This window comes from Zingiber officinale, chromosome 1A, assembly GCF_018446385.1.
Source record: "Zingiber officinale cultivar Zhangliang chromosome 1A, Zo_v1.1, whole genome shotgun sequence".
Classification (NCBI taxonomy): domain Eukaryota; kingdom Viridiplantae; phylum Streptophyta; class Magnoliopsida; order Zingiberales; family Zingiberaceae; genus Zingiber; species Zingiber officinale.
Window position 1 is genome coordinate 131,287,226 of NC_055987.1, and position 20,766 is coordinate 131,307,991.

General features: G+C 36.1%; 3 protein-coding genes across 3 annotated transcripts; 1 reads left to right on the top strand and 2 right to left on the bottom strand.

Moving 5' to 3' along the window:
- Window positions 1-1,339: 1,339 nt before the first annotated feature.
- LOC122033644 (RING-H2 finger protein ATL46-like) lies at window positions 1,340-7,546 on the bottom strand. The gene is made up of 2 exons (XM_042592725.1): window positions 6,249-7,546; window positions 1,340-1,962 (listed from the first exon to the last, which is right to left on the bottom strand). Exon 1 carries the CDS (start codon window positions 7,328-7,330, stop codon window positions 6,281-6,283), a length of 1,050 nt encoding a protein of 349 aa, XP_042448659.1. The 5' UTR covers window positions 7,331-7,546; the 3' UTR covers window positions 1,340-1,962; window positions 6,249-6,280.
- A 3,559-nt stretch (window positions 7,547-11,105) lies between these two features.
- LOC122033642 (probable acyl-activating enzyme 17, peroxisomal) lies at window positions 11,106-17,399 on the top strand. Its single transcript, XM_042592713.1, has 14 exons — window positions 11,106-11,393; window positions 11,691-11,820; window positions 11,927-12,177; window positions 12,275-12,479; window positions 13,133-13,173; window positions 13,259-13,384; window positions 13,898-13,971; window positions 14,192-14,412; window positions 15,680-15,774; window positions 15,854-16,070; window positions 16,372-16,497; window positions 16,625-16,723; window positions 16,803-17,018; window positions 17,104-17,399. Exons 1-14 carry the CDS (start codon window positions 11,146-11,148, stop codon window positions 17,203-17,205), a joined length of 2,151 nt encoding a protein of 716 aa, XP_042448647.1. The 5' UTR covers window positions 11,106-11,145; the 3' UTR covers window positions 17,206-17,399.
- A 1,511-nt stretch (window positions 17,400-18,910) lies between these two features.
- LOC122009951 (protein RGF1 INDUCIBLE TRANSCRIPTION FACTOR 1-like) lies at window positions 18,911-20,455 on the bottom strand. The gene is made up of 4 exons (XM_042566277.1): window positions 20,185-20,455; window positions 19,906-20,115; window positions 19,591-19,806; window positions 18,911-19,480 (listed from the first exon to the last, which is right to left on the bottom strand). The coding sequence occupies exons 1-4, from the start codon at window positions 20,185-20,187 to the stop codon at window positions 19,196-19,198; spliced, it is 714 nt and encodes a 237-aa protein (XP_042422211.1). The 5' UTR covers window positions 20,188-20,455; the 3' UTR covers window positions 18,911-19,195.
- Window positions 20,456-20,766: the final 311 nt, after the last annotated feature.

Below are 20,766 nucleotides of genomic sequence, written 5' to 3' on the forward strand. Positions count from 1 at the left end.
AAAAGATCTCGACTTAGTCAATAAATTTTGAGAACTTTAAAAATTTTAAAAATTAGAAGGATATTATGGAACATATGAATTTTTAAAAATTTAGAGGATATTATATATAAGAGAAAAAATAAGGATATTGGACATTTGGAAGAATATGAGTATTTTGAGAAGATGTATTTTCTTTCATATTTAAAAAATTCAAAAGATTTATAAATAAAGTATTAAAATTTTATCCATCTCAAATATAAATAAGGAATAAAAAGAAAAATTAAAAGTAGAGAGTGAAGATAATAATAAAATGAATGGAAAAAAAATAAAATCCAACATATATTTATAGATTTAAAAAAAAATAAAAAAAAATTAATCGTGGTTCAACATCAGTCAACGATAAATTTTTATTAGTAGTTGTCTGTATTTTTTAATAAATATAGAAGCGACTCTGTATTCAATTAAATCCAGAGCTTTTTACTCACAATGGGAGCGGTGAACATTGTGAATGCCCTTATCATTTCTAGAGAAATCTGCACACTTACTCCAGCAGTATGAGTTGATAGGTAAGGAGTAAGGACTATATTTCTATTCTAACAATCTTAGTTCTTAAATCTTAATATTAAGGAAATGTGAGAGAGTGTAATTCTTTTGACTTGGAAATTGTTAGTTATAATAATAATAATAATAATAATAATAATAATAATAATAATGTAAGAACTTGAACTTTCATGTCTTTTTCATCTTCTATTCCAATAAAATCCCATTCTTCTTCTCTCTGCTTTTTTCTTGATCGCTTCTCCTCCTCCATTTTCAAATCGGAATCAGTTAAAACAGCTGGTTTAATTTTATTTTCATTCAGCTTATTATTAATATTTTTTTTAATACAAATAGAAAGAATAATTTTTAAAAAATCTTCAAAAAATCAAATTAAGTTTTATACTGAATAAAACAATTTTCTAAAAAATTCCCTTGGAGTCGATCAATTTTTCTTTTTCTTTTAAATAAAAATCAAGAATTAAATAGAGATTAATTATTTACTCTTCCATGTGAAATTAAAGTAAATGATGTTAGGAGCACAGACCATTAGGAGATTCATCAACACTACAACATGTGGCAGAGTTAAAGAAGCTTTGTGTGCTGCTTAATTAGGTTACTTTAGTGACTAATTTATAGCTTTGTGTGCTCAATTTTGGGAAACATCAAGCCGTTAAGGTTTTTTTTTCTCCTTTTTTCCTCTCTGTCAAAAAACTAGGCAAGTAAACAAGGGAGAACTCTTTGATTTTTGGCACTCTCCTCTCTTACCCTCTCCTCCCCGTAAAGAAATCCTTAGAATTTGGGAGAGAATTTGGTTCATGAACATAACACTTGAGTTTGAAGGCAGAGTTACTAAATTTCTTTATACTTAACAGCAATCATCAACTTTAGCATAAAAGACCAACTTTTAAGCATTAATGGCTTGGAAGATAAGATAACTAATTCGAAAAAAAAGATTAAGGAATCATTGAAGACTTGGAGAAAGCTTAAAGAGCAAGGAAAATGAACTGGAAAAGTTTAAAGTTGGAGATATAAAATGGAAAAGGAGTGTATTAAAGAGACTGAAATGACAAGAACAGAGAATTAATAACAATTTGAATCTTACCCTGAAACCACCTGTCAAATCTGAAGCAGCAACAGCCAACAGGTTTTAATTCTCACATCCTGATGGTCCTTTAGTGGTAAAGTGCACAACATTTGAGAGACCAAACTATGTTTCAAGAACTGGACTCAAATTGCGTGATACCAGCTTAGGTATGTGAACCACCAGTTTAACTGAGCCTTACTCAGAATAAGCTTACCAATATGTTGAGACGAATATAGGAGCAAAAGCACAGTCATCAAGTGGTTAAGTTAACACCATAGTTGCAACAAAGAACTTGCGTCAGACACCACTTGCTAGATTCCACCATTTCAAAATCATGCTTGTAGTTTCAAATCTAATGCCTAAGATGCAAAATAGGATCCATGAAAAGCCTATCTGATAAAGTTTTGTCTCCTTTGATAGAATAGCATGAAAATAAAAAAGTAAACAGATTCAGCGTAGGCCATGTATATAAAGAGTTATATAATATGAGAGCAGAAGTATACTAAAGACAAACCTCTCTTTCCAACACCAGATGAAAAACCTCTCGCCTACTGCTCTCAAACACCAAAATCTTCTTGAGAAGAAAACTTTTCTCTATAAGCCTCTTAGAGACTCTAAATGCACCCCCACAATGAAATCCAAGGATCATTGATATGAAATTCACAACCATCATAAGACTTCAACTGCCAGAATGTTAATCATGAACAACTAGTGATAAAAACACAAGTTAAGATTTATTTGATCAACAGGGCAAGACTGGGTCGATTAAGCCTTAAAGCATCTTTATCAGAGTATATAAGTTCTATAGCATAGATTTTCTTTTGAACTTTAATCCCTACTTTATTTCGTAATTCCATATGCTAAAATGTTATCAAGGAGTTGCTAACCCAAAAAAAGTTATTTCCCAATTAATAGATTAGGCCACAGGGTTCAATGAGGTGCATTTGAGGTTGGAAATGGATTTGATGCGACATATGTTGCCTTCATCTTAAATGAGATCGAGTCCCACAACATAGTAACAGAAAAATAAAATCTATGTTGGGTGGCCTCCATTAAATCTCAACTAAATTGTCAGTGTCAGTGAATGACAATGCTCAAAGCGCAAAACCATCAATTAATTCTCTGCTACAAGCAATACCTTGAAGTTTCCACTACAAGAAAAGACTGAAGGATATCTATCTGTTCATTATGACTTCTTGGTTTTTATTTAGTTTCATGGTTTAGTACTATATCTGCTAAATAGAATTATCTACGTCCGTCCTTAAACTCAAAGTCGCCTGATAGAAGTAGGGCATATGTTGCAATTTAATGAATGTGTTGCTAGCATGAAATTCAATAAAGATATATCTCAATTGTTAGTTTCAAAGAACATATTTTAACTGAAGTGCTTCTTGAAGTACATGATGCAAAATAAAGTGACAATGTATTTCAATATGTTTGGTGTTTGTTGAAAATATTATTATGAACGATTTATATGGCATTTTGTTGTCATTATATTTGGTGTAGGTTGTGACACGTCGAGATTAGCAAGCAATCATCGAATTCATAGAAGTTTTGTAGTATTTTCAGGAATACGATCCTGTACTTTTATACTGGGAGAAAGTGAAGGGATCCTTAACTTTTATACTGGGAGAAAGTGAAGGGATCCTTAACTTTTATACTGGGAGAAAGTGAAGGTAACACGCTTAAGATCATGTAAGGGCAACCATGACCAACAGACACCAAACACTGGATGGCAGCGACAAAGGTGATTGCTTGTTGATGGAGAGAGTTCTCGGGAACAATGTACAACATCTCTGGTGATCAAAATCCAATGAGGCACAAACAGCATCTTCAATTGGTCTGGTGCTTTGGATGAGAGGCAACAAACACCAAGTTTGTCAGGACACTACCAACAAACAGAGGATCTAGAACAGCTCAGAACAGGTCAACAAGAAGAGGGAGTTTACGTACAAGTTGATGTTGTTGATTAGTCTCGTGGTAGGAGAAGGCATCACTTGATTTGGTCCTCGTGTGTACATGGAAGTGGGAGCAGAATGCAGTGTTGCCCTACCCACTTAAATGGAAGAAGAAAACAGAGTTCGTGATTCCCATGTCATCAGTAACAAACGGAGAGGACTGAGGAAAGAGAGACAGTGGTGCTATCTCTGCAGAAATAGGAGTTGGTGTATTTGAACCCTGGGGCTATGAGGGTCTGCTTTGAATGGTGATCAAAGTGCTTATAGACCTAGTTTTGATGAGACTATCATGATAGATGAACATGACTAGCATCCGAATGTTATATTTGTTGGTGCAGTTAGAGCTAACGGTCTAACTCAGGTTTTGATGAATGACAAAGTAGGTTAAGTTAAGTTTGTTATGATCTAACACTTTGATTGAGTGTGCAGGAGAAGTCCAGATAGGTCGACGGGCCGATCGAATATCTGACATGAAGTCCAGCTAGGTCGACGGGCCAACCGAATAGTTGGCACGAAGCCCAGCTAGGTCGACGGGCCGACCGGATAGCTGGCACGAAGCCCAGCTAGGTCGACAGGCCGATTGGATAGCTGACACGAAGCCTAGATAGGTTGACGGGCTGACCGGATAGCTGGCACGAAGTCCAGATAGGTCGACGGGCTGACCGTATGTCTGTCAGGTAAGTTAAGGTAAGTCACTAGAGGAGAGTAACTTAGTGAGGGCGCATTCCCCGTTCGAGGGAACAGTAGACGTCGATCCAACTTAGAACAATTTCGGGAATCTAAGTTGAGATCGTGACTAGATTCTGGTCTCGGGGAGACAGAATCTATTTACTATCATTTTTAATATAATTGTACTAACACTTTGTTTTACAGGGTAGTATAACTTTTATTTGCCTCGGACTAACATTTTCTTGCAGGAAAATGGGTTTATGAAAAATGGTGGTCAGGGCGCTTGGAAGGCAAAAGTTCATCACGTCGTAAACGTGGAGTGCGCTGATTGGCCGGGCCGACGTTACGGTCCGGGCGCCGAGAGTACTCCTATAAAATGAGCCTTCCTCCAGAGCTACGAACAACAACTTCTACTACGATTGCTCTGATGCACGCTACTTCCAAGACGCTCTTGCTACGCTGCGAAGCTTCTCCGACAACCAACAATTTAGTCTTTACTCTCTTGTTATCGGTAATTTCATTTTGCAAATTCCTGTACTCATTTTTGTAAACATCTTTTTGAATTATTAGTGATTGTCCAACGAAAGCACCCAACAAGTGCGGGCCTTGGAGTAGGAGTCAACGAAGGCTCCGAACCAAGTAAAATTGGTCTGTGTTAGCATTGTATCTTTCGTATTTCCGCTGCGTACTCCACTCGATTTAATTATGAATTTTTCGAACGCTATTCACCCCCCTAGTGTTTTCACGATCCAACAATATTTACATTATGTCTATACCAATTGTATTTATGAATTTCCCGTTACAAGAATACTACATGCATTCCAATTAAAACAATCTTTATTGGCAATATTTATTCAAGTTAAGCTAGTGAAACCATGCTTTTGCTCATCAAAAAGATAGAAATAGGATTTAGAACTAAACTAAACATAAAGAACCAAACTAAACATGCCCATAAAATAATTGTTCTTTGTTGTGTATGCATGCACTACATAGGATTTAGAACTAAACTAAACATTCTCATCAAATGATTGTTCTTTGTTGTTTATGCATGCACTACATAGGATTTAGAACTAAACTAAACATGAAGAACCAAACTAAACATTCTCATCTAATGATTGTTCTTTGGTGTGCATGCATGCACTACTAGCTTGGATGCCAACTACAATACTTTGGTTCATCCGGACTGTAGTGGATTTTTTTAAAAAAAAAAACTGAATCCTCACATGTCTCACGAAGCTTAAGAAATTTCCTGTAATAAAGTACTTCTGGCAAATATTGCTGCAGTGTTCAATAGGTTTTCTGCTACCGTATAGGAATTTTGTAAATAGAAGACAAAATCTGTGGAACGCCAAAGCCCCAACCCCCAAGAACCTACTATATATATTTGGGACAAACAAAAAAGGCTGATGATGAATACAACGTTGATGCAGAAATCTTGTATACAAAAAATAACTGAAGTGTAATAGTAGTGTCATGCTCGATGACGATACTGTAGATATAATGTGACCTTTTTCTGCACCACGGAGCTAAGTGCACATACTGTTGCTTTTAATGACTTGATGGGACCTTCAGGGTTAATGGAGACTACACCAGCCAAAACAAATAACCACGAAATAAAGTGTTTCAGTGGCAATACCTATCTGATGAGGTGCCGTCATTCACAGAATCCACTGAAATGGATTCCTCATCATCCTATGCACGAATTGCGACAACAGAGGAAATATGGAGGTGGCTTAGTGGTTTTTTTTATCAAAGAACTACTAGATCTCTCTATCTATCAAAGATCTTTGTAATATCCAAGCAGTTAGAAGCTAAAAGGTTGACAAAAGATGACATGAACTCACAAAATGAACTTGGAAGAACTAGAAGCTCAAGACAAGTAGGCAATTGATGTCGGTTTTTCGCCATTCAAGGAAAGTTCAAGTGTTAAGCTTAAATGAATCAGATGGGCATTCCAAATAACAAATTAAAGAAGAAACCGTCACTAAAGGATGAGATTAATCGCATTATAGACTTACAGCGAAATTTTCATACAACTTCCACTGTTGATTCAGTCCATGGCAAAAAAACCCTCTAAAGATGCAGCATCTGACCAAACTGGTAACTTGCCCTTCTTATCGGACCACTGCCAAATCTTTGACACAGAAAAGCTCTCATCCTTGCTTCCCAATCCCAACCTCCTCCCCTCATTAGTAGCAAGAACCACTTGGAGATTGGAATCAGCAAGCACATACTGGTAGTAGCCCATGGAGAAGCACCTCCTTGCATCCAAATTGCTACTACTAGTTTCCCCTATATGTCTTCTAGGGTTACTGCCAACTTCAATATCACTACCATCGCTGAGATTGCTAACATTGTCATCGTTGCTTAAGTTCTTGAACTTCCCAAGCCTCACAGGGAGCATTCTCTTCTCTGAGCCAATCTCCTCTTCCGACTCTCTAGAGTCGTCAAGATCAAACATTGGGTTCGCGACGCTGAGCCCTTGGGAGAATATTGCCCCCCGGCAGAGCGGGCAAGTGGAGTTGGAGAGCAGCCATGTGTCAATGCAGGTGAGGTGGAAGGCGTGGCCGCAGATCGGCAAAAGCCGGAGCTTGTGGTCGGCTTCGAACTCGCAGAGGCAGACGGCGCAGTCGAAGGGCTCCTTGGAGCCGAGGATCTCCCGGTAGAGGAAGAGAGGCAGCGTGTCGATGAAGGTCTGGTCGAGGCCGGAGTCATGGAGGCGGAAAAGCTGGCGCAGCTGTCTCTGGAGCGAGCCGGAGCCGACCGGGTGGAGGTGGGGGGAGGCGGACGCGGTGGTGACGGAAGCAGAAGAGGAGAAAAGGGGCTTTTTGATGAAGCACCTGAGGAGGACATGGACGACGCCCGATACCAGCAAGATAAGAGCGACGACGATGACGGTGAAGAGGACGGCGGGGCTTATCCGGCCGCCAGTGGAGGATGCTGTTGCAGTGAATGGCGGCTGGGGCTGAAATGGGAGTGAGTCCTTGCTCGAGATGCTAAGATGAAGAGTAGACTGAGATGATCGGCCATCGCCGGCCATGATCTGGGACAGGAAGGCGCAAATTTGGGGCAACCATCTCTCTCCTTGAGCGCAACTCATTGATGAGAAAACAAAAGACGATCGATAGTGGAAGATGAAATCCCAAGGCAGTTAGGAATTGGATGGATCTCTGTGTTCTAACGCGATCGGAGATTGTCGCAAGTGAAGTGGATCAATTTGAGTGTGGATTGGATGTTACCGGCTTCCGCGTTGCGGTCTGCCTTTTTATTGGGGTTGGAACGATCGATACAAAAAGGACGGGGATGAGTTAATAAGATTCGATATTGATTACAAATATCTAACAAGGGTTCAAATTGATCAGTAATTGTTCATCTTTTATGTTGAGCATGGCTCCAGGGCGCAGAATGTCAGGCACAGGACGAGCCCAAGTATAATTAAGGGTAAAAAAAATTCAGTAAAATCAAATTAATCGAATCAAATTAATTAAAATTTAAAATTTAATTCGATTAATTAAATTTTTAGTTTTTTTATAAAATTTAGTTCAATTTTCAGTTTGATTTTAATTTTAAAATTTATAATTTGATTAAATTGAATAAATCAAATAAAGATATTAATTTAATTATTTTTTAATTGAAAATATAAGAAATTAAATAAAATATGTAATTAATTAGATAAAATCTAAATTTAATTAATTTAGATTTAAAATTTTAATTAATTCGGTTAAAAATTAAATTAATTGATATTTAATCAGTTTGATTTATTTAATTTTTATTGAAAAATTTAATCGATTCGTTTGATTTAAAAAAAAAAGAATAATTTGTTCGATTTTTAATTTATTCAATTCAATGGATTCGATTTTAATCAAATGTTTAACCCTACGAGTCGAGTATGGTTTGACTGGCTATTCATGCCTTTTCGTTTAATAATCATAACACATTTAATATAATAAACATACTAATGTTATACCGTTCGTAATCTAATCTTTATCTACTCCTACCTTCGAGAAGGGGAAGCTGCGGTTGGCATACCCTCCTTCGTTTCCATGTTATCATGACTTCCTCTACATCTTAGGAAAAAATTTAAAAGTGTTTCTTTTTTAACGAATTGGCATCCTTCTTGATTTATTAAAGAAAAGGCACTCATCTTGTAAAATATAAAATAACAATTTATTCTCATTATTCTTGATCTTTCTGTTTTTTTTTTTTAACTAAAATCGATGCCTTATAACAACTATGAACTCATAGTAGTTACGATATCATAATTACTATAATATAAAATATTTTTGTAAGATAAATTATTCAGAGACTATCAAAAAAATTTAAACGATAATTTTTTAATCTGAAATCAACCGTTACGAGTTCCACACTATTAATATCTGAACGAATTTTGATTTGATATATGATACATAACTTTTATACAATATTAATGTTAAACTTTAAATTTTGAGAGGATATAACTTTTTACTCGAATTAAAAAACAGGACGCATAATATAGCAAATTGAATATTTCTAAACGAACTTCAATTTTAATATATTATGTGTTTCATAGTTCAGTTTGAATAAAAATTTATAGTTTTTCAAAATTTAAAATTAACATTCACATTTTAGTAACTATGAAATCATAACTGTTATAATACGAATGTTAAACTGTAAATTTTGAGATATCGTAACTTTTAACTTGAATTGAATCACAGGATATACAATATCAAATCAAATCTCGTTTAGATATGTATAACTTTTTATGAGGTGGAACATTAAATGACAAGGTTTTGGGGTTCAAAAATATAATTTAAATTCTTTTGGAGACTCCGAACAATTTTAATTTTTTTTTCCCATATTATGTCAAATATGAAACTGCATAACTGTTGTAACTCAGTTATAGTAGTTATGAGCAAGTTCCTAGTTGTTACAGCACGTCATTTTAGATAAAAAAATAATAGAGAGATAATAATGAGAATAAATTATTATTTTATAGTAAAAGACAATTATGTTGGTAAAAGATATTTGCTCGCACCGGCGACTTTACTAATTCGTCCCCATGGCAACACAATAGTGATGGATAATTATGATGGTAAAACATGATTCACTCGTGTAGTATTTTTATCGATATATTTCTAGATCAATACGATAGAAGAAAAATATGGATGACTAATAACTTTGTAATTAAATAACGTAGAGAGCGGATAATTACTCAGGATTTGACCCAGACCCACTAATGAAAGGTAATTATGAGGTGGAGTAGTCTTGTGATAATAAACGAGAGAATGGTGCCCTTTGATAATTCTCAAAAAAAAAAAAACATACGCTTTAGATTTTGCCTATTTCGTGGGATATTTGTTTATTTTTATCCAACATCGATTTTACATTTTCTGATCCAATGTCACAGTGAGTTACAAAATTATCTATATATTTTATCCATTTATATTCATTATCACTACTAATATATTACTATTTTTTATTTTTTTTCTTTTAAAATTCAGATATTTAAGTGTTGGTTTTATTACATTACAAATTTAATTATATTACCTTTAACTAAACATAGTCTAAATGTCACCGACTTAGTACTATATATAAAAATTTCCTGACTATCTAAATAAATTCAATAAAAAATTTATTAACCATCCGGATAAATCCGATAAACATCCCAATAGAAGATCAATATTATTACGTGATTTAAATAATACAGGCATATTCAGCCAGAGATTAGAGCCTTTATTAGAGTTCGTCTCATTTATTTTTACCGTCGCATTGTACTTCTATGGCACAATTATTACTATACTATTATATGTAATAAATTGTTTCTCCACAACCTATTTTCCGTACTGCAGCATTTATTTTCCTCAATCATTTTTTTTATTAATTCAGAGATTAATATCGAGGACAGTGGTCTTTTTCCTAGTTTGTCCATCGGTAGCTGAAAATTTATGGTAAAATCTGCTTTTGCCCCAATTGTATTTAAATCGTCATATTTTACAAAATCACCAAATGTCTTACACACTAAAGAGTAATTAAGACCAATTCAATCACGTTCCAATTGAACACTTTCCATTTACGATTAAAAGAAAAGAGAAAATTATTTCTTTTACCAAACATATGCGGATCAAATCACGATCTTATAATTTTATAATAAAATAAGAATAAAAAATCTTTCTTGATCAATCCTTTTGCCCCTTATTTTTTGAAAATCAGAAAGATTCTTTTCAAATTTGAATTTGTTCATTTGGAATTTGAGCTCTTCTACTTATTTATTTATTTATTTTTTGATAAGCATGCCCTAATACTGGGACGAACGAATCATCTTGTATCACATTATTCAACAATAATTAAATCATATTCCCGGATTGATATAGTTTATAAGTATGCAAGTTATTTCAATAGGTCAATAAATTTTATGGTGTACAAACTATGTTGTTGGATTTTAATCAGGAAACAAAGCTACTCCTCATTTTTTTTATTTTCCATTTAATGATGTCATAAAAAATACTTATTATATATATATTTATAAAAATTCATAGAGTCTATTAAAGTATAAATTGTTTTTATTCTTCCTTTGTAATGTTATTTTTAAAAATTTAATCAACGGCAGTTTAGTGGCCGATAATGATAATGCAATCATAACTTAATTCTAATCAAAGGCGTTTTTCTTTTTCTTTTTAATCTCAGTAATTTCATATTATATTTGACGTAAAATAAATCTCTTTAAGAATGTATTATTGTCATGGAAATTAATTTAAAACTATATAAAATCTAACTTAGTTATAATTAAATCCATTAACTATATCATATACTTTCTCCTCAAAAGTACAGGGGGTGCTTTTGAAATAAGCTAAGGCTTAAGAGCTAAATTGAAAAATTCCCTTTTTATACCCGAGACAGTGGTGGCGGGTAGGAGCCTCCATTAGTCCATTGGCGGGCATGGAGGTAGCCGACGTCACGGCGGAGGAGATCGAAGCCACTGGGGTTCCTCCGGTTGTGGCGCAGAGGCTCCATGCTGCCCTACGGCGGATTCTCTCGGAGCGAGGGAGCTCCGGTCCGGAGGCTTGGGACGCCATCTCGAAGCAACTGTTAAGCCCTAGACTCCCTTTTCCCCTTCATCAGTTGTTGTACTACGGGTGCTACAGGGGATTTCGTCCCGACCCCCCTCCAGCTTGGCTTCCCGACAAGTAATTTTTTCATCTTTTTGGAGTTGGATTGGATCGCGCGATTTTGTTTGGGGTTGTTTGTGTTTGATAATTCGTGTTTTTTGATCAATTAGAGTTTGTTAGTTTTCCGACAAGTTTGTTAGTTTCCATGGATAATTCGTATTTGGAAGTTCGATTTCTGAACCTTCATTAAAATAGAAATTAGTGAGCACGATAGTCTCGCTAGTGACAAAAGATGACGTCTTCCGAAATATAGAATTGATCTTTTCGTTGTACCATCGTTGTCCCGTGGATGAATTTGAAACGACCCTAAACCAGAGAGAACGCTGCCGCCACAAATATAGGCAGGGTTTTGCAGAAGCGTGGGAAAGAGTTACTTGGAGACAAATACAAAGATCCAGCATCAAGCTTTCCTGATTTGCAGACATTTTCAGTGGCTAACCCAGAGGTATACCTGGACAAAATTTGGAAATCGTACTATGCGTTGTTAGCTTATTAATGGATTTTAAATTTGACTTGAATTGGCTTCTTTGATATGTTGTTCGGATTAGTAGGCTTACTGGAAGATGGTTTTTGAAGAGATGGATATTTCATTTCCGGTGCCTCCATCTTGCATTCTACGCTGTAATAATTTATATCCTGGAGGGCAATGGTTGCCAGGGGCTTATTTAAACTCTGCCAGTTTATGCTTGAGTTTGAATGGTAATAGAAACCTTGATGATGTTGCAATTATATGGAGAGATGAAGGATATGATGCTTTACCTGTAAATACCATGACATTCAAGGAACTACGGACTAAAGTCTGGTATAATTTATTTTATATTTTTTCTTGTATTTAGTTAATCTTAGATGAACAGCCAGTTACAATTGTTGTAATTTCATTTGTTTCTTTGATTTTTCAGGTTGGTTTCTAATGCACTTGATACACTGGGTTTACCCAAAGGATCTGCTGTTGCAATAGACATGCCAATGACTGTGACTTCTGTTGTCATCTACCTAGCTATTGTATTAGCAGGTTATGTGGTGGTGTCTATAGCGGATAGCTTTGTCCCCAAGGAAATAGAGACGAGGCTCAACATAGCAAATGCAATAGCAATTTTCACCCAGGTTATTTTTCCTGTTAGCAAGCTTTTCTCGAGCAGAGACACTAATATCATGTTTGGTTTTTCTGCACTCGTTGATAAAGGTTGAATGTTGATTGAAACATGAAGTATTTATTGCTAAAGAGATACTAAGAGACAAAGATGCATAAATAGGGTGTAAACGAGATGAACTGAGCTTAGCTGTCTTTAAGATTGCTTATTTACTTGTCGAGCTTGGTTATTAAAAATCTTATCAAGCTTGAGCCGAGCTTGAGCTTTTTATCGAGTTCAACTAAGAGTGTCATTGTCCTCTTACAAATTAGGTTAAACCTTTATCCAATACAAGAAACTTATATTAATTTCTTATTTTTAGTATATTATGAATAATTTAACATTATAAAAATTTATAAATTACTATATTTTTATGTACTTGAATAAAAAAGAAATAAATTTATAATTAAATTTTAAATAAATTAGTCAATAAGTTTTATTAATAAATTGTTCAAGCTCGATTATTTTATATGTTCCATTACTATTGAATGAACATAAATGAGCTTTATCTAGCCGAACACTAATCTTACAGCCCTATGCATAATATCAAACTTTCATCATAATCAGGAAAACTTCATACTAACATTCAAATTTTTGTCCTATTCAAATGGTTAACTTTGATTGCAGGATTATATCCTTCGAGGTGAAAAGAAACTACCTCTGTACAGGTGATGTACATAATATCCCTTGGAGTGTTATTGTAAGCATTTGATAGATTCTAGTTTCTAATTGCATAACTTTTGGTTTTTATAGTAAAGTTGTGGAAGCTCATGCTCCTTTAGCAATCGTCGTTTCAGCAAGAGTTTCTACCACAATAACAGGATTACGCGCAGATGATATTTCTTGGCATAATTTTTTGGAAAGAGTAAAACATACCAAGTATGCACCTGTATTCATGCTTCTTTTCTTTTAAAAAAAACTTTGTTTAAATGATTAAACTGTGCTTTCGACGAGAACATTGATCTTACCATACCCATATAGGTAGGAGAGTCATGCATTAAGCTTACCTTTGCTTTAACCTGTGAACTGTTAGGATGATGCACCCAGCAAGATTGGTCTTCATTATTGATGGATAAATAAGTGAGCAAGTTGATGATTGCTGCTTTATATATATTTCTAAGGGTGATTAACGAATTTTAAATAATAAAAATAGATTATAAGTTAAGCTACATAATAATGAAACACACTAGTGTTTATTGAGTGTTATTCCTTACATCGTTGACTAGTGAATTTGGTACCATAAAGTTTTTGTATACCAAAAATAGTTAGTGAAATTCTATTTTCTTTTATAGATATGTGCTTAAATTGACATTTGAATCAATGAATTATTGAGTTTTTAATTTCTCTAAATTATCATCTGTATCTATGTTTTTCTTTCTTCTGCAAATGCAGAGACATTCCTTATGAACCAGTGGATAAACCTATTGAGGCCTTTATGAACGTCCTCTTCTCTTCTGGAACTACAGGTAATAGTCTTGATTGTATAGATCTTAACCCTCAACTGCATTTGTCTTAAAATTTCCCGCCGTCCGAGTCACAACTCACAGAACCCTGTTAGATCACTGCTCTAGGAAACATGCACATCATATTTGAACTTGATAATTTCTTTTTCATAGGCATACGTATCGCTAAACAGGTATCTGATTCTGGAGTTTTGAGTATTGTTTGCTTTACTCCTTTTGCAAGGGGAGCCAAAGGCAATTCCATGGACACATGCAACCCCTCTAAAGGCTGCTTCTGATGCATGGTCAATTTTGGACATACGTAAAGGTGATGTTGTTGCATGGCCTACTAATCTTGGTTGGATGATGGGTCCATGGCTTGTTTATGCCTCTTTAATAAATGGAGCTTCTATGGCTTTATACCATGGCATTCCTCTTGGATCTGGATTCACAAAATTTGTACAGGTTATATAGCTTCACTTTATTTATTTATTTATTTTGCGCTAGCAGATTTTAAAAGGATGGATCTTTTTCTTTTTTTTAGTTGTATGTATGCTATGTTAATACAGTAAGAGTTGATACACCTATTTGAAACTATATTGGGGCAAAATGGTGATGTTACTTTTCTGAAACATGCATCTTTTATTGTCACATGCATAGTCATGTGCCTGCATTTGAAATGCAACAGCAAAAGATCTTTGAGAACTAAGAAGTGACTCAGAAAACGACTCTTGTGTTAGACATGCTTGTCTTTCTAGAGCTCTAACAATGGTTGCCTTTTTTAACATAGAAATTGGATTATAGAACAATTTATTCCACTTTTTCTACTTGTTTACCCTGCAGCAACTCACTTCAGGATAACATCTATGGTGATTTTCTCAACACCTTTTGAAGAATCATGAGAATTAATTCTTTGAGTTGTTTATGGTTTAGATTTGAAATAAGGATTTATTTCATGGTCCATCACGTGGGAAAGAGAAAATTGATTCATGGCTCCTTGATTATAGGGCAAGACACCAAAACCACCCCCACCCCCTAGTTTTGACGTTTTACTTCTTTTTTTTTAAAAAAAAATCAAAGCACGCTTAAAAAACTTTTCGAAGCACCCTCATGTCAGTCTCTCCTCCTAAGCCACAGTGTGTTGGATATTTCTTTACTCTCTTACCTTCTCAGTTTGTTCTACTTAATTATAACTTCATTCCCACTCAAGTAAAATAAACATGAAATATATTAATTAATTTATAAAATAAAAAAAAATTGTAAAAGACAACAAATAAACTATGTCGGGAAGATTAAGATTTTCTTACCAAAAAATATTGATAGGAGTCTCATGTCTACATGTCATTGAAACGTTGCATTTATTTATTTTTGTTGTTTATTTTATGAATGGATCAAAATGTGGCTTAGAAGATTATTTGGTATCATCTAAACCACTAATAAAAATGCTCCAGACACCATGAAAATAGATACGGTTTGTTATACAAATTTAATAACAGCTGTAGGCTGGTTTTGAGAAGCATGCTTCTGGAGTTTCATATTGGTAATTCATGACGTTGGTGTTGCTCATTACTAGGAAAATACTTAAAACATGAAATAATTTCAGTGAATGGCTATGTTTGTAGTCTTCAATTTATTTTGTTGTCTCTCAGTGGCTTACTCCAAGGTCTGTGGAGCTTCAAGCAATTTATTCCAGAACAAAAATCGTCAATTAACAGTTTTTGAATCAATGCAGGATGCCAAGGTAACAATGCTTGGTGTTGTTCCAAGTATTGTGCGCGCATGGAAAGATAAAAATTGCACCACCGGCCTTGACTGGTCAAGCATTCGGTAGATTAACTTTGGAAGCTTGATATTCTGGCATGTTTTTGACCCTGAAACTAATGAAGTATATATTTCCCATGCATAGTTGCTTTAGCTCGACTGGTGAGGCATCTAGTGTGGATGACTACCTTTGGCTTATGGGCAGAGCTCACTACAAGCCAGTTATTGAATGTTGTGGTGGCACAGAGATCGGAAGTGCATTTGTTTCAGGGACCCTATTGCAGCCGCAAGCATTAGCTGCATTTAGTACATCGGCTCCAGGATGCAAAATCTATATCCTTGATGGCGACGGGAATCCACTTGTCAGTATTTCTTTTTTGAACTTGGCTAATTTTGTTTGGCTGTGCTTAGAAGTTAGAATTGTCAGTAAAGAAACCCATGTAATCAGTGGAAAAGATCAGTTAACAATAAGGAATTTAGACCATACTTTTATTTAGTAGTGCATAGCTTCTCATTGGTCATAGCAACCACATTTTGTTTATGGTTGGTGCATAATAAAGCTTCATATTATCAGGGATATTATTCTTATTTTTTGGCAATTCACTTCAGAAGATATATATTCATCTACCTGGTGAAAGCTAGTTTTTTTGCCATCTATCACAGCCGGACAATGTAGCTGGGATAGGCGAGGTCGCCCTTGATCCAACAATGTTTGGGGCATCAACTACTTTACTGAATGCTGATCATTATGATGTCTACTTTAAGGGCATGCCAATTTACAATGGAAAAGTAAGTCATTTTGATTTCACTACACTTTCTAGTCTTTGTGAAGCAAGTAGGCTTGATCAGGAACCACTTTTCTACATATGATATCATTTCCTCGAGTTAACAAGCTTAATCAAGCTGGAACATGCAGCAACTTCGAAGACATGGGGATATATTTATGCGTACTCCAGGAGGATACTATCGGCCATATGGTCGTGCAGATGACGTGATGAACCTAGGCGGTATCAAGGTGCGCATTGAGAGCAAAATAATTTCATCCTTCTGAGCAAATATGTTCTAATCAATTGTCAAATCTGCTATTTACTCAGGTGAGTTCTGTCGAGATTGAACAGGTATGTAACAGTGTCAATGACACCATCCTCGAGACTGCTGCAATCGGTGTTCCACCGTCTTCTGGTGGGCCTGAGCAATTATTCATGGCTGTTGTCTTTAAAGATCAATATCGGTTGGAAGAAGAAGATCTGGACAAGTTGAAGCTGGCCTTCAACTCCGCACTGCAAAAGAAACTGAATCCTTTATTTAAGGTTCTTGTTTGTTCATCTTCTGTCACATTCCTAAAGATACCATCATACTATTGTGATGCCTTCTTGCTTGTTGCTCCTGTAAAAGGTTTCATTCATCGTGCCGATGGCTTCTCTGCCACGAACTGCTTCGAACAAGGTTATGCGAAGAATTCTGCGAGAGCAGTTGTCGCAACAATCCAAGATCTGATGTGCTTTGGTGGTCTCTTATAAAGATGTAATTTCATCCTCATAAATTCCTTGGTTCGTGTTAGACTTGAGAACTTTTTTCTTTTTGAAGGATTTATCACATAATCCTTATAAATAAATGTCTTCCTTCAGGATCACCTGAACTTTACTTTTGACAAACAATGGAAAGTCTTGTGGATGGTTGTTTACGTCTCACATAGTTGATAGTTCATATCATCTTCATAAGAAATATATGCATATATAGGATATTTGTTTCCTCTTTCAGCAAAGGTTCTAGTATGATGGTAGCCTTCCCTTGGGGCAAGACCAAAGTTCATTGGAAAGCTATCATGACAAAGATAAAATATTAATCAATAGGTCTTTACATATAAAATTCATATTCATCAATTAAGTCCACTATTAAATATAAATTAGATCATTTTATTAAACATAGAGAAAAGTTCAAGACACACAAATTAATGACTCATTATTTTTATTTCTGTGAGTCCATCACTTTATATGTCTATCCCTAAGATTTTTCTCTCAACATATTATTTTTCAATCTTTAAATATAATACTTAACATCTTAACTTGTAAGTGCACCTAATAGAATAGAGAAACAAATCTTAACTCGATATCAAATGGGTGAGAAATTCTACTGATCGATTGGATAAAATACAACAGAAGGATTGGTTTAATACAACGAAGGAAGAGAAACCAATCGATGTCTGGTGCTCGGTTGTGATTTGGGATTTGGAGTTGCGGGCTTTTATATTTGAAATGGACAGCTTAAATGGCTTAGTATTTTCATAGCCAATTAAGAAGCCCAATGAAATCATATTGCAGCTCAACACCATGGGCAAACCAACTGTTACCAGCCAGTGGGACAATCATATATATTCCATACTAGTCTACATGTTGGAGAAGGAGAGGCAATCCAATGTAGAGAAGGGCCTATGGACTTTGTCTAAGATTAGTTCCAATTGGATCTTGCAACTTGAAGAAAAGTGTTAGGGACATTGTCCTTTTTTTAAAAATAAAAATAAAAGATGCACGACTTCTTCAGAATTGACTGCATACCTATCTGTATCATGAACTTTAAGATTTATTCTACAATCTACGAAGTACAATCCAGCTACTTACTGCATGCTTCTTATTCTCATCTCCCCTGAATGTTGTTATGTTCCATCAGCACCATCTTCTTTATTCAGTAATCCATAATTTCCATTCTTTCTCTCTCCTACTTTCCTTCTCTTTTCCTTCCCCTTCAGCTGCTTTCCATGCAAGTAAAACATTTTCCAGCAAGAGCTCTCGTCCGCAAGTTAGTATAAATAGAACACAATAATTAATTAAGAAATAAAAGCATTTTTCTGTCTGCATATCATCAACATCTCAAATTCCATGATAATTAATAAGATATGTCACCAAAGTTTCACCAAATAGAACACTAATGCTTATATCAGTTCATTTAATAATAATTAATCATAATCATCAAAACCAACCAAATTAAATGCGTTGCACTGCGTGGCCTTGGCATTGCATGTGTACCTAATCGACACAGCTCATTGCCTCAAGTACAAAAGGCATGCTGAATTATTAGATTAATAATACCTAAAGCTTCTCCTTTTTGGCAGTACGATTGGAAGCACCATAGGACAACGTAAAAAACCACCACCAACATGCAACAGCAACAGAAGAAAAAAATATTTTCTTTTGAAGCACCCAAAAAACAAAAAACTTACTCACATTAATCACCCTTGCACCAGTACTGTATGCACAATATTGTACATTATAAAACTATCAAAGGCTCTGACAAAATTATGTACAATATAAAGGAAAGAAATCAATACTTTTTTCTTCCCTTTCTTTGCTAAACTGATAATGATATGGAGCATATACTCTTGCTACATTATTCACAGTGTGTTCATCATTTTTCTATATAATTTGATGATTTACTATGAACAATATGATAATTATAGGTAACTATGAATCTGAACCTCGGCCGGAGCTCCTCAGAAAGGAGCTCGATGCGGCACGCCCTTCCGCGGGGAGGTGCGGTAGCTGACGACGATAGGAGGCGTCCCCGGTGAAATGCTGCTGCTTTCGTTGCCGGAGTGGGTGGCGGCGGAGGCCGGGATTTGGATGAAGCTCCGGCCGAACGGCGGCGCCGTCTTCCGCAACTTGCGAGGCGTCAATGGCTCGTCGGAATATTCTGAATCGAGCATCAGCGACGAGTCGCGTCCTGATTTGGGGCGGAGTACGAAGGTGAGCTCCGGGTCCGTTCGCATCCCTTCCAGCTGATAGGAATTAATCACAGAGAAGGTATTAGATAATTTAATTAATCGTAGATGGAGCCGAAGAAAACCGATCGATTATTCCGACGGAAAATTTGATGGAAAGGTGAAACCTTGCAGCCGATGGAGCAGAATCTGAAGGAATCCAAAAGGCTCCGGCAGCAGATTTCGCAGGTGTTGGTGACGCCCTTCCCCTGCCTCAGCTGCGGCCTCTCGTTGAGGAACACGATCTTGGCGCTGTTGATGATGTAAGTCTGGATGCAGGAGATGTCGATGAACTTGGACACCTCCGACACTCGGATCACATTGTGGTACGACGACCTCCGAATCTAAACAAATTCGCAACACAAATCGAATTGTTCAATCAGACTCAGTTGATCGATGAAAAAGAGAGCGTTTGTTTGTGATTGAGAAGAATAATTAACAACCTGAACGACGTGGTGATCCTTGTGTTCGGGGAGGCAATAGGAGCAGAGAGCCTGGCCGGTGCACTCCAGGCAGTACAAGTTGCACTCGTTCTTATTGGATTCGCCATGGACGGCGCAGGGAACGAAGAAGCTGGTCTTCAGCAGCGGCCTCAGCCATAGCGGCGGACCCATCTCCCTGTTCCCTCCGGCTGCTGAAAACATCGGGCTCACCTGGAGGAATCGCAATCCATCAATCAAATCCCTAAATCGCATAGGAAAGGATGTATTCGCGGCCTTTACCATCACTTCCAGATCCTCGCTCGCTCGCTCGCCGCTTAAAAATACGATCTTTGGAGTCGCTGAAACAGGGGATCGAGTTCCAACACGACGGCGACTTAATTTATCGCCGACCGAAAAGTCGAATCCTGGCGCCGTGAATCGGGACTCGGATGTCGTCGAAAGATCCTACTTTGCATCAAAATAGCAACGGGAATCGCCGCGCAAGCGAGGGGAAAAGGGGGTTGACGAAGGAAGAAAGGAGACGAAGTGGGAAGTTCTAGAGAAGAGAAAGGAACAGAATACTTATCTCTATATGGCGGTTTTGCCGAAATGTGACGACCAAATTTCTCAAAATAAAAACAAAAAACAAATGGACGATATTTAATCATACAGACTATTTCTTTGTGGATCGTTAGATTAAATGGAATTGCTCATTTGTGCATATTTATTTATCTTTTCACATGAGAAGAGAGAGACAGAATGCACTGCACCACTTGCCGTGAATTAATCAATGTCCAGAGATAAGATGAAAGCGAAGCATATGCAATGACAGTTGACTGAGACTGCCATTTTGGCTGAAGAAAGATTTGTTTTTTATTCATT

Excerpts from the sequence above, each read along its gene's own strand:
- LOC122033644 (XM_042592725.1), bottom strand. The coding sequence starts at position 7,330 with ATGAGTTGCGCTCAAGGAGAGAGATGGTTGCCCCAAATTTGCGCCTTC.
- LOC122033642 (XM_042592713.1), top strand. The coding sequence starts at position 11,146 with ATGGAGGTAGCCGACGTCACGGCGGAGGAGATCGAAGCCACTGGGGTT. Across the intron at positions 13,385-13,897 it reads GAAAGAGTAAAACATACCAA|AGACATTCCTTATGAACCAG; the intron begins GTATGCACCTGT and ends CTGCAAATGCAG. Across the intron at positions 15,775-15,853 it reads CTTGACTGGTCAAGCATTCG|TTGCTTTAGCTCGACTGGTG; the intron begins GTAGATTAACTT and ends TCCCATGCATAG.
- LOC122009951 (XM_042566277.1), bottom strand. Across the intron at positions 19,807-19,905 it reads AGGATCACCACGTCGTTCAG|ATTCGGAGGTCGTCGTACCA; the intron begins GTTGTTAATTAT and ends GAATTTGTTTAG. Across the intron at positions 19,481-19,590 it reads TCTGCTCCATCGGCTGCAAG|CTGGAAGGGATGCGAACGGA; the intron begins GTTTCACCTTTC and ends AATTCCTATCAG.